Raw genomic sequence first — 20162 nt, 5'->3', positions numbered from 1 at the left:
ATACAATACTGTACAAATTTTTTTTTGCATTTCTGAGCTTCTAAATTTTTCTGTCCCGTCTGCCAGCCTTTTCATGTTATTCGTGGCTTCTGCAAAACTCGAAAAAAAATCACTTAATTTCTTATGGAGAAAGTTATGATGTGGAAGGGATACCTTTAATTTATTAAATTTTGAGCTCACTAATGTTTATATTCCCTGCATAGGTGCAAATTATAGCCCCATAGAACTTTTTACCTTAAATGATTCTTGTCCCTGCCTCCCTGTGAAACTTCCACAGAGGAGATCAGAACACTTGCTGAGGCTTTTTTTTTTTTTGACATTATACATATACCAGAGGAACATACACAACTAGCCCTATCTTCATTTCTGGTAGTATCAGCTCTGATTTTTTTTTTCCATTTTTTGTTTGATTAATTTAGAATGTTTTTCTAGGGTTACATATTTAAGGTGCTTTCCCTTCCCTCCTCCTAGAGCCAATGAACAATTCCACTGGGTATCATTGATCAAAACCTATTTCTATATTACTAATATCTGCAATAGAGTGATCCTTTAAAGTCAACATCCCCAATCATATCCCCATTGACCCATGTGATTGAGCAGTTGTTTTTCTTCTATGTTTCTACTCCCACAGTTCTTTCTCTGAATGTGGATAGTGTTCTTTCTCCTAAGTCCCTTAGAATTCATTGCTGCTAGTAGATAAGTCCATTACTATCGATTGTACCACAGCATATCCCACTCAGTGTACAATGTACACAGAGTGTACATTCTTCTCCTTTCACTCTGCATCAATTCCTGGAGGTCATTCCAATTCACTTGGAATTTCTCCAGTTCATTATTCCTTTCAGCACAATAGTATTCCATCACCATCAGATACAACAGTTTGTTCAGCCATTCCCCAATTGATGGGCACCCCCTTGTTTTACAGTTTTTTGCCACTACAAAGAGCACAGCTATAAATATTTTTGTGCATGTATTTTTCCCTGTTATCTCTTTGGGGTACAAACCCAGCAATTTACCATGTATTTCCATGGCCCTTTGTTTAGCTGCCAGATTGTCTGAAGACAGTATATTATTCCCTAATTCACAACTTTTAGGAATATTAAGAGCATTGTCCAGTTAATCAAATCCTATTTAGTATGCTCTCTTCATTTCATCCTAATCAAACCTGAACCCAATCCATATGTAGTGACTACCCAAAATGTCTGCACCAGTAGACCAGCTTTATTATTGGCTGTACATCCAACAGCATATCATAGGACATTAGGCATTCTTTATCTACATCGTTTTTCCTATGTGTATAGTGTGGCCATACAATTTTTTTGGTATAATTAGAGGTAATATGATTTCTACAAATTAGGAGTTTACTGTCTAGTTAAAAATAAAATTTATGTTCAGGGAACAATTTGAGACCAATTTAAGGCTGTTTGTTTATGTTGAGTGTTAAATTGGGTAACTAGGACTAATCATAATGATAGGTTCCCTGTCTTTGACTGACTAAAATAAACCCAAGCTCCAGTGGGAATTAGTTCAGCTGATGGGAGATTCATTAAGGCAAAGTATCAGAGTGATATTGGTTTCCATTTCAGAACACATTAAGGGAAGACTTAGTATTTGATTCAGTCAATCAGCATTTAAGTCCAGAATATCAGTCTATGCTAACTGCCAAGAATACCAGATTAACCCCATTGTCTTTTTTTTTCTTGAAAACTTATTTATATAAATAATAGAAAAGTGGAATGCTATGAAGTTTATTTTACAAAGCATTTGATTACAACTAATGCACTTTTTTTGGACAAGTTGAAAGATACAGTTTCTGTATCTGTAAAATAAAGTATTTATACTACATTACCTCTGAGGTCTCTTCCAGCTTAAATTCTATAATCTATTTAGTAGCACAGTTATGTAAATTTAGTACTGATTGGATGATGGGGACCTGAAGGGAAATCATTGATGCTTCATTGTCTCCTTGAAAGTTTGCAGTGGAGTGACCCAGGTATTATTAGGAATTATTTAATATCAGTGCTTTGGAACAGGGTATTGATGGATACACATGCAGGTGATAAACAAAACCAAGAATAGTAGCTAACAAATTGGATGAGACAGTCAGGAGCCAAATAAATAGTACAACATTTTTAAATGGAATAGACAGAAAAATAAAATCAGTACATGGGTTCAAAAAACCAACTTCACAAGTAGATTGGCTAGAATATCTGAGGGTTTTAGTGGCACAAATGCAGATAATTCAGTAATATAATATAGCAATCAAAGACAAAATTATAATGGAACCTTTAGGTTTTAATAATGGCTAAGTATTTTATGTCTTGTGTTTAGTTCTGGGTACCTTACTGTAAGAAGAACATTAACTTCAGAATATCCATAAGGGAACAACCAAAAAGTGAAATGCTTTAAAATCTTGTTGCAGGGAAAACATATGAAGGAGCTAGCGAAGTTTAACTAGGAAAATAGAAGACTTGGAATGACATGATAGCTGTCTTCAAGTATTTAGGGAACATGAAAGCTGTCCAGGTGACATGGCCAGGGGAAAAATTGGTTGTGTTAAGAGACTTATAGGAAGTGGATGCCCTTTGGAGGATTTATGGAAGGACTTGGAGGGAGGAAAGTTATACCTGGCGGCCTACCAAATGGCTCAGTGGATTGAGAGCCCGGCTTGGAGACAGGAGGACCTGGGTTCAAATGAGACACTTCCTAGCTAGGTGACCCTTAGACCTCATGTTAAATCCAGCCCGCACTTATCAACTATATGATCGTAGACTAGTCAGTTAACTTCTCTTTGCCTTAGTTTCCTCCTCTGCAAAATGGGAATAATCACAGTGTCTATCCCCTAGGGTTGTGAGAGGATAAAGTGAGGTAATATTTATAAAGCACTTTGTAAAACTTAAAGCACCATAAATGCTAGCTATTTGAAGCTGTCATGGGGGAAGGGAATTAGATTTGTTCTGGTTGGCCCCAGAAGGTTGACCTAGGAACCAGGGTTGAAGTTACCAGCAAGGGGAATAAATACTTCATGATAAATAGAACAATCAAAAAGATAGAATGGACCATTTCAGAAGGGGTGCATCCTCCCTCACTAGAGGACTTCAAGCAAATACAGGTTGCTCCTTTTAGGGTATTGTAAAGAGATTCTTTTTGAGTTACAAGCTGAATTAAACAGTCCCCAAAATTCTCATTCAATTCCAACTCTTTCTGCAATGAAAAGCCATAGAAGATTTTTGAACAAGGTAAAGTACAGATTTAGGGGCCTTCATTTCCTTATATTTTGTAAAAATTAAAATTAAATGTCAATAAAAGTAATATATTTTAAGGGATTTATTAAATGATCATTAGAAATGGGGATACAAAGAGGATACAAAATAAAGACCATGTGTGTATGGCTGATTAGCCCATTTTAAAATCCCCACACTTAGCTTACCACTGCCACCACACTTGCTGTCCTCATACCAAAGGCGCCCAAGAGGCCTACCCACTCACTAATATCCTCTGTCTACAGGAAATATGTAAGGTCAGGAAGTCAGTAGACTTTCGGGAAATGTAGTAATATTTTTAGGGTGACAGATTTTCAATTACATATTTCCCCCTGAGATCCATGGAAGACTAGTCTCTCCAATGGATCTTACAAACATGACCAACTTTTAAATTACAATAATTTGGGGAATAAAAGGAAAAGAGAACAAAGCCAATGATTGCTAGACAAATTGACAAAATGCCAGTTAGGGGTTAGTCCCCTTCGGCATAAGAGTATATATACAAAACAAATGCATTCAACCCCACACAGTTCAAATCACTACATCCCAAAGTTAACTCTGGATCTTCTGGTGCCGTGTGTGGTCTTGTGGAGGCATCTTCATGGTGCCTTCTCCAAACAGTTAACTTTCTGGATTTGGAGAGGTAAACATGTTTCTTAACCTAAAATTACTCTCAAAAAGAATTTAAACTTTACATTTTGCATTTTAGTATAATTATACATTCCCCCTGAAGAGGGTGTTGAAAAACACAGGGATCACTTAGGATTGCATGGCTGAGTTATGAAGTACATAAATCAATTATCAAAGAAAAAAACATAAAAGAAAAAAGAAAAACAAATGGAAGAAAAAATAATCTTTTGGGGGGGAAAAAGAAAAATTCAGAATCAAAATATCAAAAAATCTATGTACATAAAATTTTGAGTAAACAAGAATAAATTCATAACAGGCCCTTGTATTAGAGTCTAGTTAAAGTAATTTCTATCCCACAAGTCTGTAGGACAAAATGCAGTTATATTTTACTTACTCATTTGCAGCCAAGACTACAGGAAGTTGCCACACTATGAAAGACAGAATAGGGACTAGATTATAGGAGCCAGGGAGGAACCAAATTTGAGATAATTGGTAGAAAGTGGGACAAAGAAGACCTGCCTCTGACATACATCAAAACAGCCCCAACCACAAACCCCAAATAAGTTCAAGTCCTCTTGTCTTGGCTCAAAATTTCATCAGTCCTATTGGGATTGTTTGGTCTTTTTGACCTTGTGCTCAACTGGCACTGTGCAGTTTAGCTTTGTGCTTCTTTGGCACTGGGCAATGGCTCTTTTTGTATTCTCTTGTCCCAAAATCATACAGAATCATTAAGCAAAGTCCCATAATTTTTTTTTAACAATTAGTGACATCATTTTTATAGTCTAAAGTTTTTGGGTATGCATTGACATTAGGAAAAATGTATTTTAAATTTATATTACTGCAAAATCAAAAAAATCAAAATCTCCTCAACACTGTTGGCATGTGCTTCAATACAAAAAGGAGAGAAAAATAAAACTCAGATACTATATTGCACATACAAGGAAAAACAATGACAAAAAGAATTTTAAAAATCAAAAACATCTCACTGTGTCAGCTAAGGAAAGTTAGAATACAAATGTTTCTCACCAAAAAATGAGATACATTTCCTTCTTAAACCACTGTGTGAGTACAAATGATTTTCAGAATAAAACAGTAATCCACTAGATAATGCACATTCAAAGAAGTACCTTAGTTCCTAAAATTCACGGATAGCCCATTTAATTACGATAGCCAACAAATCCACTACCATATTTCATATAAGTTCCTATATGACGTAAAAAAAACCCTATGAACTAATGGACATTTGTCACAATTTTTATAGATGTAGCAAATCTTTCAATCTTGGCAAATATATTTTTAAACAAAGTAAAGCTTATTTGGGTCTAGAACATCACCAAGAAATCTAGATTGTTCTGGTGGAAGTAAATTAAACTGAAGAGTTTTGCAGGAGCTCTTTTTGGCTCCCTGCTTCATAGAAAAACCTTGGTAGGAAGATTTCATTGGTTCTCTACCTTTAATACAACATTCTTTATAATATAAATATTTTTTTAAATCATTCAGAAACTACTAGTTAATTAAAATTACTAATGAAGATTCCCTAAGAATTACCATTTAAATTCTTAGCTCATTAGATTCTCCAAAGGTTGTTAGCCAGGTTGAGTCCAACCATCATCAGTGTGACAATTAACAAATACAAAAAGGGGGAGGGGGGGCCCTGTATGGGCTTTTACAATATTTTGTTCAGTAGTCATGGGGAAAGGTTAACATAATATATCTAATAGTTAAAACACAGTAGATTAAACTGGTTCAGTGTAACAGAATAGTATTGAATACATTACTATATGAACTTAAAGCTAACCAAATTAAATCTTAAAGCAGACAATCAGCAAAAAACAATAAGATAGAGATTTTCATTTTTTTAAAAAATGGAATCTGAAAAGCCTTAAAATTTCACCTCCAGGCTCTTTGAAGTTTCTTTATTCGTTCAGATTTCTTTTGTCACATTTCTGGGATCTCTCATAATGAGGAAGAACATGGTTTTTTGAGGAATCTTAAACTGGATGAACCTTAGAGACTGGGCAGGCCCAAATGGCAAAAGGTTGTAGGGAGAAGCTGTTTGAAGTAGGCAAGGTACTACTCTTTTAAAGAGTATACCGTGCTTGTAATTTACTTCCTGTTTAGAAGAGTAACTGTCTTCTTCCCTTCCTCCTTGAGGTAGAACGCTAGTTTTCCCAGCCAGGTGGAGAGGGAGTTAGGAGGCTAATTGTTGCCTAAGGAAAATGCACCCCAGTTTTTACCAGTTGCCTGGAGAGCAGTGGCTCCAAGAACTCCTAGCTTCTTGGGGGCAGCAATCAGCAGCCCAGCAGGATAGGCAACAGCAGTCAGGATTGGGGTTGCATCCAGGGTGGAGGTTGATTCAAGAGCCCCTTTAGCAGGGGCTAAAGATCAGGAGGAGTATTGCCAGAGGCAGCATCGAGGAACTGAGGAACTTGGGCTCAAGCAGAATCCCCCAGCTATAAATATCCTGGAGAGTGACTGGGCAAAAAGTAGGGAAAGAAAAAGGCGGCAGCAGCAAGGAGAGTTTGGAGTTCTCAGAGTTTGTGAGGGTGGGTGGGTGGGTGAAAAGCCTTGGCAAGAAAAACGTGGCTTTAAAATTTTATCTAGGCTATCTTTAAGAATTGAGAGTTTTTCCTCCAGCTTCTGCTTGCCGTCAATGTAAAAATTAAAATTAAATCTCAATAATAAAAATATATTTTAGGAGATTTATTAATGATCATTAGAAATCAAGGAATAAAGAGGATAAAAATAAAGACCATGTGCCCATGGCTGATCAGCCGGTTCAAACTCCCGTCTTAATACCACCAAGCTCGGGACAGGAAGTAAAAAGGCAGGTCCCTCCATGTCCCAGCCTAATATCCCCTGCCTACAGGAAGTATGTAAGGACTGTTATGGTAGGATTTGGTGTGAGGAAAAAACAAGAGGAAACATATAAATAAATTCTGATTTATTGTTTGGGGAGGGTAGGAAGGAATAAGGATTTAGGAATGAACTTATACTTAATTTAAAAGCTAATATCTATAACTAACTAAACTATATTACTAAGCTAAACATTAACTTCCCAATATATCACACCAGGATTCCAATCAAGTAAGGCCAGGATCTTAAGTTGGTAGATGTCCAAGTAGGTCCAGAGATCTTCTTATTTATACTGCCAGCAGAACAGATCCAGAAAACTTCTTTCCTCTGTTGATTACAGGAGAAAATCCTCTTCTAGCCTTAATCTCAAATCCTTCAGGAGAGAAGACAGTTGGGCAGATAGAATCTTCTCCTAAATCCCTCAGGCTCCCATGTGACCCTTGATCATATGCTCCTGTCAATCATTCTCTAAGGTTTGCATCTCTCAGTTTTTGCAACAGTTTTTACAAACCTTTCATCCTTTATCATGTTCCCCCCTTTTGTGTGAACCAAAAATTGTGTTGGAAACACTGTTTTTGAATTTGTTCACAATCTAAAATACTTACCAGTTACCTAAACTCCAAAATAACAAACAACCTACACTCAACTATCTTACTCTAACATGAACCTATACTGGGGAATTTTAACAAGGAAAAAGGAAAAGGAAAACAAATTAAATAATGAACAAGTACACATGTCAAACAGAAGCAAAATCAAAACAGCAAATAACATCAAACAAAAAATGAACATAGCTTCCATGCAAACATCAAACTTAAAATACTCTTATCACCTAATACAAAACATCGTACTGCTATTACAGTACATTAACATTAAACTTAGAGAAACATTTTTGAAAATTACAATAAACACAAATTGCATAAGTTTTACAATGAAAAATCAAACCAAACATTAAACTCACTTATGCAAATACATGTAACAAAATTATTAATGAGCTATGTACACATAGTACATACACACTATATACATGTATGCTATGCATGTGCACATATATACACTTCATATTTAAACAGTTTATATATAGACATGCACTAATACAATTAATTTACAATCCTATTATACACCCTATTTACATATATTTACATATTTACTTACAATTTTGTTTGATATATGATGTCATATGTTTGTTTTGTGTATGATGTAGTACAAGTCAGCATCTAGTTCTCTTATCTTACTTAATTTTACCTAACTAATCTCTATCTTCAAAATACTTCTCTTAACTAAATTTCTATACCTAAACTAAATCTAAGTATGCAACTACATTTTATTAGTAAATAACATCTGTAGCTAATAACAGTTAGTACTCTAACTATACATTGTTTCACTCATTTATGTAGTAACTCAATGTAACCTAACCATGCTTATGTTTTGTGTTTATGTTTTGTTATGTTGTTACTTTTGCTATGTCATGTTCTTTTTGCTATATTAATGTCAGTTTTACTGTTATGTAAGAGTTATGTTACTGTTGTATGCAACATACTTACCCTTACTTCGGATCTTTCTTTCTCTTCTTGCCTCTTCTTTGAATATCCTTCTGCAATTTCATTTTAGTAAATATATTTGTGTTTGTATGTGAATAAATTCTATGTTATTATTTACTATAATACATTACCCAAATTTCACAAAGTCTTTTAAATTTATAAATTTTCAGTCTTTTAACAATGTCCATTAATTCCTGAATTCTCCTCTTCATCTGCTTTGTCCTCTTCTATCCTCTTCCACAGGAATGGTCCTCTCCTTTCTGATCTTTTTGACTGCAGACTCAATTTGACTGATGATTCTATCTTTCTGCAATCTCTTCTTCATTTTCTTCTTCTTCAATGATTTGTATACCATGTGCTAATTTTATATATAAACAATGATACCAGGAATCTCTACCCAAAACTTTTACTGAAGATGGAGAAACTAACACAATAGTGTAAGGACCTAACCAACTTTCCAGTGTTGTTGACGTTTTAGCAAATTTTTTTACATATACCATATCTCCTGGTTCATAATTATGAAGAGAATAATCCAAAGGACCAGTTTGAATTAATACTCCCATATCATGTAATTCTTTTAGTCTTTGTTGTAAAGCACTTAAGTAAGAAGCAAGTTGACAATCTCCTCCTAAGAGAGATTTATAGACTGTCTTACAAGTTTTTGCTTGTAGTAGAGCATGTCCAAAGAGCATTTCATAGGATGATATATGTAAATCTGCTCTTGGCCTCGAATGTAGGTAAAACAAAGCTATGGGAAGAATCTCTGGCCATTTGAGATGAGTTTCAGCACAGAGCTTCCCCACCATAGTCTTTATTTCCTTATTTATGCACTCCACTTGCCCTGAACTTTGTGGATGATAAGGCACATGATATTTTGGTGTTATTCCTAGATTTTCATAGACTCTTTTCAGTATATCTTGAGTGAAATAGGATCCTTTATCGGAGTCTGTTGTGAATGGTACTCCAAACCTAGGTATAATTTCCTGAATCAATACTTTCACTGTGTCAACATAGAAATTTAGAAATCCTCAGTTTATTTAGTTTGAGGGTGGAAACCCCAGGTTTTGACCTTGTCACAGGAGAGGTTTCCCCACAAGGGAAGGTCCCACTTCACCAGATAATAGACATTCACTTCAGCTTTGGCGCAGTAGGTTGTGTGTCAGTCTCACAAGCTGAAGGTCCCGAGTTCGATCCTTGAAAGGAAGGTATAATATACTGGAAGAGCCTTCTGGAAACAAAAGAGCTACTTGACTTTGGATGGGATTTACCTGCCCACCTGAAGTGGATGTCTATTATCTGGTGAAGTGGGACCTTTCCTCGGGGGGAAACCTCTCCTGTGAAAAGGTCAAAACCTGGGGTTTCCACCCTCAAACTAAATAAACTGAGGATTTCTAGATTTCCATGTTGACACTACCATAGTCTTTATTTCCTTATTTACGCACTCCACTTGCCCTGAACTTTGTGGATGATAAGGCACATGATATTTTGGTGTTATTCCTAGATTTTCATAGACTCTTTTCAGGATGTCTTGAGTGAAATGGGATCCTTTATCGGAGTCTGTTGTTAATGGTACTCCAAATCTAGATATAATTTCCTGAATCTCAATACTTTCACCACAAAACTAGCTGTATTTGTATTTGATGGAAAAGCTTCAGGCCATTTGGTTAATCTATCAGTAAGTACTAAGCAAAACTTGTATCTTCCAACTTTTGGCATGCTGATGTAATCAATCTGCAGACTCCCAAGTGGACAATATGCTAAAAGTCTACCACCTACACCTTTCTGTCTGAATGCTCCTTGATTGAATTTTTGGCAAACAGAACAGCTTGAGCAGATCTTATTTGCTATAGTACTTATTCCAGGAGCTATCCATTGTCTCTTTACAGTGTCAATTACAGCTTAAGTACCTAAATGACCTTTTGTGTGAATGACTTGACACAAATAGGTATACAGGTCTTTTGGTAACAGCGGCTTTCCTGTATCTGTTAACCATATACCATGTTCTTTTCTTGCTCCAAACTTCTCTTTCCATTTTTGTATTTCTGAGTCTACATAAGCTTTTTTCTTTTTAATAATATTTTATTTGATCATTTCCAAGCATTATTCATTAAAGACAAAGATCATTTTCTTTCCCCCTCCACCCCCCATAGCCGACGCGCGATTCCACTGGGTGTCACATGTGTTCTTGATTCGAACCCATTTCCATGTTGTTAATATTTGCATTAGAGTTTCGTTTAGAGTCTCTCCTCTGTCATGTCCCCTCAACCGCTGTAGTCAGGCAGTTGCTTTTCCTCGGTGTTTCTATTCCCATAGTTTATCCTTTGCTTATGCATAGTGTTTTTTCTCCTAGATCCCTGCAGATTGTTCAGGGATATTACACCACTACTAATGGAGAAGTCCATTACGTTCGATTATACCACAGTGTATTAGTCTCTGTGTACAATGTTCTCCTGGTTCTGCTCCTCTCGCTCTGCATCACTTCCTGGAGGTTGTTCCAGTCTCCATGGAATTCCTCCACTTTATTATTCCTTTTAGCACAATAGTATACCATCACCAACATATACCACAATTTGCTCTGCCATTCCCCAATTGATGGGCATCCCCTCGTTTTCCAGTTTTGGGCCACCACAAAGAGCACAGCTATGAATATTTTTGTACAAGTCTTTTTGTCCATTATCTCTTTGGGGTACAGACCCAGCAGTGCTATGGCTGGATCAAAGGGTAGACATTCTTTTGTCGCCCTTTGGGCATAGTTCCAAATTGCCCTCCAGAATAATTGGATCAGTTCACAACTCCACCAGCAATGAATTAATGTCCCTACTTTGCCACATCCCCTCCAGCATTCATTACTTTCCTTTGCTATCATGCTAGCCAGTCTGCTTGGTGTGAGGTGATACCTCAGAGTTGTTTTGATTTGCATCTCTCTGATTATAAGAGATTTAGAACACTTCTTCATGTGCTTATTAATAGTTTTGATTTCTTTATCTGAGAACTGCCTATCCATGTCCCTTGCCCATTTATCAATTGGAGAATGGCTTGATTTTTTGTACAATTGATTAAGCTCTTTATAAATTTGAGTAATTAAACCTTTGTTACATAAGCTTTTTCTAGATCATCAGATTCTATAGTTGATAAATTCATAATATACACTGTGGCATTTCTGGCAGCAAATTTTGCAGTTATATCAGCTCTATGATTTCCTTTAGCAACTGAATCTCTTCAATGACTTAGTATGACTTAGAATCTCTTAGTATGACTTCTACAATGGATCACCACTAGCTGTTTAGGCTTCTGAATAGCATCCAACAACTCAGTTATTATTTCTGCATGAGCAATTGGTTTTCCCGATGCAGTAATAAAACCTCATTGTTTCCAGATCTTTCCTGTAGCATGACAAACAGAAAAAGCATAATGAGAGTCTGTGTAAATGTTAGAAGTTTTACCAGCTACCAGAAGACATGCTTGCTTTAAAGCAATCAACTTTGTACTTTGAGCACTAAGGTTACTAGGTAATTATCCATACCACTGTGTCTCGAATTCCATGACAACTGCAGCACCTGTACATCTAATTCCATTACACAAATATGAAGAATCATCTGTGAATAAAACCAAATTTGGATTTTCGATCAGAGTGTCTTTTAAATCCATCCTTGGCATATCCACTAGATCTACTACTTCAAAAAAATAAGAGGAAAACATTAAGTAAATTCTGATTTATTGGTTTGGGAAGGGTAGGAAGGTATAAGGGTTTAGGAATATATTTATACTTAATTTAAAGGATTATAACTAAACTATTTTACTAAGCTAAAATATTAACTTCCCAAATATCCCAATCTCACACCAGGAGTCCAAATCAAATAGGACCAGGATCTTAAGTTGTTATTTGTCCAAGTAAGTCCAGAGATCTTACTGATGCTGCCAGCCGTCAGATCCAGAAAATCTTCTTCTTCCTCCATTGATCACAGGGAAAATCCTCTTCAAGCCTTAATCTCAACTTCTTCAGGAGAGAAGAAATCAGTTGGGCTGATGGAATTTTCACTTAGATCCCTTAGGCTCCCATGTGATCCTTGATCATATGCTCCTGTCAATCATTCTCTAAGGTTTACATCTCTCAGTTTTTGCAACAGTTTTTGCAAAATGCAAACCTTTTCATCCTTTATCACACATGTAATGGTTCACTGTTCTTTGGCAAATCAGGAAGAAGTGTAGCTGGGTTTAATACACTACACCTTTTCAACGTGATGTCTTTCACTACCCAGAAGTATAATTTCATACTTAGATATTCGTTGGTCTGAATACACTTGAGTGTGAAATTTCCTCATTAGTTCTATTTGATGTGAAGAAAATACTGTCAATGGACATCCCAAAACTAAGTCTGATGATATCTGAACTAACCCAGCTGCAGCAGGTATACCCCTTAAACAAGGAACTGTACCTACAGCAATTGGATCTAGCAGACAACTATAGTATCCAGTTGGACAATAACTTTGTCCTAAAGTCTATGTCAGTATACTAAATGCAATTCCTTTCATCTCATTCACAAATAATTGAAAAGGTTTAGTATAGTCTGGGATTCCAAGAGCTGATGCCTATAAAATCACTTCCTTAAGCTTACTTAAGGCTTGCAGATGTTTAGGTTTGAGTTTCAAAGGTTCTGGTTCTGTATTCCTGATTAGATCTATTAAACATTTAGTAATTTTACTATGCCCAGGTGTCCATTGTCTACAAAAGCCAGTTGTTCCAAGAACAGCTCTGAGTTGCTTCTTCGTCTTAGGTGCACTCAGTTTCTGGATATCAGCTATTCTTTTCTTAGTGATATTTCTGGAACCCTCTGACCACACAAAACCAAGATATTCAACGTGAGGCAAAACCCACTGAAGTTTTGCTTTAAAGATTTTATGTCTATGTTTATATAATTCAATCAAAAGAATCCTGCTATCTCTTAAACACACTTTAGCAGATAGAAATGCTAGGAGTATATCATCTACAAAATGTACTATTTTGCTTTCCTTGAATGTTATTGTTTTAAGGTCTCTGTTCAAAATTTGAGAGAATTGACTTGGGCTATCACAGTAACCCTGTGGAAGATGAGTGAAAGTCCACTAGGTACTGTCCCATGTGAAAGCAAAGATCTTTTGAGAATCCTCGTGAATTGGTATCGAGAAAAATGCTGAACATAAATCTAGCACCCTGAAATATCTTGCTTGACTTGGAATGGTTGAGATTGTAGCAGTTGGACTTGGTATTATAGGATGAGTCTTTATTACATGATTATTTACAGCTCTCAAATCCAGTATGAATCTATAGACAACTCTGCCATCTTGATCGAGCTTTTTTTTTTTTTATTGGCAGTATGGGAGTATTGTAATCTGAAAAACACAGTGATCCCTTGTTATTATTATTATTATGATCCCTTCTTGAATTAGGGACTCAATAATAGGTCTTATTCTGTCTCTAGCTTCTTTTCTCAGAGGGTATTGAGGAACACAAGGAACTGGTCCTTCCTTGGTTCTCACTATTACTGGAGTAGCCGATTTCAATAGGCCTGCATCTGTGGAAGACTTTGCCCATAAATCTTCTGGTATATCCTCAGGAATAGGTAGATGGAATTCAACTCATTCTCTGCACTGACTGAATCTAAGAACAACAATGGAGAAGCTTTCAGAGATTCTTCTGGGAGTTGTAATGATATATCTCCAGTGTCAGTACATTGAATTTTTGCTAGCAGTTTACAAAGCAAGTCCCTCCTGAGAAGGTTCATTGGACATTCTGGCATACAAAGAAATGCATGTTCCACAGTCAGTGGACCTAGGGTAATCATTTTAGGTTGTAGTTTTGTAGTCTCTGGTTATTCCAGTAGCTCCAATCACTTCCATAGTACCAACAGCTTTACAATCTTTAGGAAGACTTTGCAAAACTAATTTACTGGCTCCAGTATCCACCAAAAGATCGTATATCTGATCCCCTATAGTTACAGAAATATAGGGTTCAGTACTATTTGGAGGTTGGAAGGTTTCAAGAATTGGTACAAGCACAGTAACATCAGTACAAAGCTCAGTCATTTTCTGTCCATCTAAGTCTACATCTGCTAGAATTTACATGACTTTCCCAGGATTTTGCATCATCAGCTTTTATATTACTCTCATTGGTCCTTAAATTCTCCATCTTAGTATCATTGTTCCCATTTACAACTTCATTATTGTTATTTAGTTTATATTCTTCATTAATTTCTCTTATTCTACATTCATTAGAATTTTCTATTAAATTCATTACAATGTTCTTTATCTGTACAATTATTTAGAACAATTATGTCCTCCTTTGATTCAATTAATTCATTTGTATCACCATGTATTTTAGTTTCATTATTCCTAATTTCATTTATCCTTAACTCATTTTCAATTATACCACACTCGTTTCTTGATTCATTCTCATGTGTCTTAGTGGAAACCTTCATAAGGCAATAGCATTCTTACTCTGATCATCCTTTACTACTTAGCTGTATTTAGGTCTAGCTCCAGCATTTACCCAAGACTGCATAGTATTTAAATCTGGTGCTTGTTGTCCCTACCAACAGGCATTTTGACATTGATTTGCATACCTATTTTAATTATTATTATTAGTGTTCCATCTGTTGTTATTATTATAATTATTATTACTACTCCAGTTATTGTGTTTATTAAACCCATTATTTAATTGTCTTCTAACCTGATTCCTGATTCTGCAGTCCCTGTACAGATGGCCAATATAATCACAAAGGAAACAGCGCCTAGGGCCTGATCTCCTCATTAGGCTTATAATTGTTATTATACTTTGCCTGTACAGATCTCAATGCAGCCACAGCCTTTGTTTCTTTAATTTCACTGTCTTTAGCTTTCATTTCAGCTTCCTTTAATTTACTTTTCAAGTCCTCAACAATGGTATCTCTCTCATCATTTTTGTCTTCTGAGTCATTTGTCAAATATGTGGCTTTTCTCCTTAAGTCATCCAGATCTAACTCTTTCTAGTCAGGGTAATTTGTTTTAAGAAATTGTCTGATCTCTAGGACTGTATTCTTTACAAAGACCCTTTTATTGTGTGCAAGGGTGTTTTCTTCCAGTGGTTCCATCCCTAATAAAGTTTCAGCTGCCTCAGTTATCCTTTCCAGGAAAACCGCAGGAGCTTCAGAGATCTTCTGCTTTATAGCCTCAAATTTTGACCATGAATTGGGCCTTTTAGTATTTCTCCCCATTACCTCTAGGATAACATCTCTTGCTTCTATTAACGTATCATAAACCCCCTCATCTGATGTATCCAGCTTTAAGTCCTCTGGCCAAGATTGCAATAAAGGACCTGTTCTTGTCTCCTGTATAAATTTGGTTTTCTCTCTCTTTGTCAAGACCTCGTTCATTAATAGGGCAAAATCATTGAAATCAGCATCATATAAATCAATTGCCCTACGCATCTCTTTAATTACTTTATTTGGTTCGTCATTGAAATTTGGAGTCCTCCTTTTGATGGATTCAAGATCCTCTAGGGAAAAATCTCTTATGCATCTTAAGTTTATATACCTCATTTTGCTTAACCACTGGCATATCTCTAAGTGGGCATGAATTAACTATTCTTGCTGCTTCTTCCTGTTCTAGTTTATTTAAGTTTTTCCCTTTAGTGTTATCATTGTTATCATGTGTATAGCCTTGATTCATATTCATGTTTATAAATTGCTCCAGTATATCCAGTTGAGTTTTAATTTGTATAAACATCATCTTTAAGTCAGAATCCCTTCTGAACCAGGTTACTAGATCTTTAAGATGCTTAACACAGAGGCACGAGACTTGTATAGAAAACACCCATAGATCACAGCAAGGGATACATATGCCATAATATCACAGAGCTAATCCATCAATGGCTTCATACAATCCATAGTAAAAACATAATGGTAACTAGGGAATGACACAAATACAAAATATGGAATATACATCAAATAGTTGAAAAACATTACTAGCACATTGCTAAACATGTCTGCTGACATGCCAGCTTCCATTGTAAAGTTATTAGAAAAAACAATATTATTACACTAGGTCTTTTACATACAACAAAGAAAATAAATAAAAAATAAATTTAAAAACAGTTTTTTTCCCCAAGATGGCTGCTGGGCATCTGTGGTACAGCTTCACTAACCCCCTTGAGCAAGCCAAGCCCTTAGAATTCCATTTTTTAAAAATACCTATACAATAAACAGACTCTTCAACCTAGCTGGCTTAGCCAAACTGTTATGGTAGGATTTGGGATGAGGAAAAAACAAGAGGAAACATATAACTAAATTCTGATTTATTGTTTGGGAAGAATAGGAAAGAATAAGGGTTTAGGAATAAGCTTATACTTAATTTAAAAGCTAATATCTATAACTAACTAAACTGTATTACTAAGCTAAACATTAACCTCACAATATTTCACACCAGGAGTCCAATCAAATAGGGCCAGGATCTCAAGTTGGTAGATGTCCAAATAGGTCCAGAGATCTTCTTCTGATAATAACTCCCCAATCCTACATCTGCCTCTCTCTCCCACCAGCAAGGAATATTACCTACCAAATGAATGAGATTATTGAGGCCATCTCACATGAAGTCTATCGTCTCCACATGGAAAGTGTGGTTTCTTTGCTTCTGTAGTGCTTTAAGTTTTGCAAAGTGTTTTTACAGGTAGTTAGGGCTCACCTAAAATTGCTATTAATCAAATTTTCTTTGCTTCTGTAGTGCTTGTCAGTTGTAAGGGGAGAAATTTCGGGTTATTTAACTAATATATTATACTAATGGTTGCCAGGAATTAATTCAAATCCCAATAAAAATACTCAAGTCAGTTTGGGAATTTTATGGTAGTTTAATTAATATAGAGGGAAGGAATTAAGAAGAAGAGGGAGAAAGGGGTATAAGATTTCTCTGGCCTAGCCTAAACCAAGGGAAGTTCAGAGAACTCAGGCACAAGGCCTTCTCAGAAGCTAAAAAAACTAGCTCGGCTTCCTAAGAGGATAGTGTTTTTGGAAGGTAAAGAAAGAAAAAAAGGAAACAGCCTAAACTTTGAGAGAGCTCAGGGAAGATGACTTACCTGACCCATGCTATTGAGCTCCTAGTCACTGCACCAAGGATGCTCACCACCAAACCCGGACAAGAGCTACTGGTATGCCAAGACACCCAGCATGCTGCCACCAGCCACATCGTTGCCAAACCCAACGTCTGCAAGAGAGAACCAGAGCTCAACACCTCCGCAGCCAAAGAGAGAGGCAAGAGGAAGTGATGCGAATATATAGACTTTTTTTATATCACTTCCTGTGTCCCACATGTACCAATGGTAGCTTAAGCTTGACTTAGTACAGCCTAGGGGGTCTGTCAGTTGTTTCTTATTTGTTATTTGCTAGCACATGTTGGTTATAGGCCATCCTCCTCAACACTTAACCCTTAAGTAGGGGTGTAGACATTCCTGGTTTTAGACTAAGCAGGGTGGAGTAAATCTAAAATTCGCACAGATCACTACATAAGTGTGGGCATGAAATAACCTGAGTACTTTTTGTAATGGTAATGCTGAACTAGTTCTATCATGTCTAAATGTAGCAGATTGAAACACAAATTTGATCTCAACTATTACCAAGACTAAGATGATAGATATTCCAAGCCCTATTGAAGAGTTTTTATTAATCATTTATCATTAACTAAAGTATACGTTTCATTTTTCAGAACATCCTACCTGAACCACCTCTGTCAACTGCAGCCATGGTTCGGCTATCTGCATCTTCATATGTAGTCTATCCACCCGATAAGCCTTTCCTTAATTCGGATATACGACGCTCTCCACAAAAACCAACATGTGCCTATCCAGAAAGCAATAGCAGAGGTAAAGTAGACAAATAATCTTGAATTTTATCCAAGGTTAGTCAGGGGTTAAAATTTTGTGGTGGTCATATTTTTCAGTTTACTTATAATAATTAATGGGTGGGGAATTCCCTCTTAAGTCCTAAGAATTTATTACCTTAATACTCATTTCCTATTTTTTTATTTTGAAAAAAAAAAACATTTTGGCTCATATGATCATTTGTATTTGAAAGTTATTAGAAACAGTAGGCAAATAGAGAATTTTATCATTTTAAAACTAATGCCAATTTGAGGATATTATTCTAGTCTAATCTCTTATCTAAAAGTAAGATGATGCTTAAGTTATCCAAAACAGATGGGTATGCATTTATTCTCTTTCATTCTTAGGATCATAGATGTAGAGCTGAAAGGGACCTCAGAAACTTTCTAGTCCACCTCTGTCATATTATAGATGAGGAAACTGATATCTAGAAAGGTAATGTAACTTGCCCATGGTCACATAGTAATCAAAGATTCCCAGGAGTCGGTGCAATATCTCAGTGTTTGAGCATCTTTACTGAAGAACGTTCTCTCTTTACATATAACCTAAATGTCTCTACCTACAAATTAAACTTAGGTGAGTAAATTTTGTTAATTGAATATTTTTAAATATTTTTTTCCAGATTATACACATCAACAAATTTTTACTATTTGTTTTTAGATATTTTGAAATCTGTGTTCTCTCCTTCCCTTCTCTCCTCCCTTCCCCCCTTCCCAAGAAGGCAGGTCCTATGATATAGGTTATCATACATTGTTATCATACAGTACATATTTCCATGTTCATCATGTTGTGAAAGAAGGTGAATATTATTTTTATATCTACTAACATAGCTGATTCCAAATATTTTTGTGAAGGAGAATGCCTTTTGTTAAGTGAGAAATTGGTTTATTCTATTCTATATTTTAAGTGACTATTGAAGATTAGAGCCAGACTTCAAGTCAGAAAGATCTGTTTTAAATCCTACCTCTGATCTAGCTATGTGACTATGTCACTCAATTTCTTTGAGCCTCAGTTTCCTCATCTGTAAAAGGTAAGAAAAGAATATCCTCAGTACCTACTTAATGGGGTTTAGTTCAAATGTAGTAAAGTTCAAATGAGATGTCAGTTTTTATTTCTTTTATATCTTCTTATTGTACTTAGCTTAGTGCTGAATGCTGATTTGCCTAGTTTTTAAAATTTGGATTTTATCCAGAATTAAAAAAACTAGACAATTAGAATTTAAATTACAGTTCTACAAAATTCTAAAATTGATCATATTAATGATTCAGAGACATCATTAGATCCTTAAATAATTCCTAAATTATGAAAGAAAAATGTACATTGTATGTCTTCATTATGTTCATTATGAGTTAGATACTGCTTATTATAAATGTTTTTTAAACTGCTGATTTTAGTATACTATGTGTTGGCTAGAATATTCTATTTTTCATTCTTAGACATTCTGTATTATGTGATGGGTTAAATTTTTGGTGTAGGAGTTTGAACAAAAGCTAGTGCACAGTTTATTAAACGTAAAACACTTAGTTTATTATTAGGAAATTGGAAGGAGGAAAATGAAAGTAATCTTAAAATAGCTTGTAACTATACTCAAGATTCCAATTCTAACTAAATTTTTCTAGAAAACCCTAGATCCATCTGCCTCAGAGGGCAGTATCTTCTGCTAGGCTGAAGCCCTCACATGCCCTCTTACTCTGTCTATTTGATAATATAACCACTATCTATTGTAATGTATGGCCAGAAAGGGAACACACACACACACACACACACACACACACACACACACACACACACACACACACACACACACACACGAAATGGAGGGAGGGAGAGACAGTTGAGAAAATAGAGAGAGGGAAGAGATTGATCTTCCCCTCTCTTCCCTTTGGGAAAAGTAACCCAGTCTTGTCTCCCTGAGGGAAAGAATATGTCTCCTCAGAGAATGATTCTGTGAGGTAGAGGACAATAAATGGAAGGGAAAGCCCTAATAGGATGA

General features: G+C 35.8%; 1 protein-coding gene across 2 annotated transcripts in view; it reads left to right on the top strand.

Moving 5' to 3' along the window:
- Window positions 1–20162, top strand: part of CEP57 (centrosomal protein 57) — a 75373-nt gene that overhangs the window by 5275 nt on the left and 49936 nt on the right. For both annotated transcript variants that reach the window (XM_007494984.3, XM_001367462.5), the window contains exon 2: window positions 17995–18151. In XM_007494984.3, coding sequence (XP_007495046.1) covers window positions 18031–18151 — 121 coding nt within the window. In that variant the 5' untranslated portion in view covers window positions 17995–18030. The remainder of the gene's footprint in view (window positions 1–17994; window positions 18152–20162) is intronic.

Source organism: Monodelphis domestica, chromosome 4 (genome assembly GCF_027887165.1).
Source record: "Monodelphis domestica isolate mMonDom1 chromosome 4, mMonDom1.pri, whole genome shotgun sequence".
NCBI lineage: Eukaryota > Metazoa > Chordata > Mammalia > Didelphimorphia > Didelphidae > Monodelphis > Monodelphis domestica.
The sequence above is the reverse complement of the archived record's forward strand: the minus strand, read 5'-3'. Positions and strand labels throughout refer to the sequence as shown.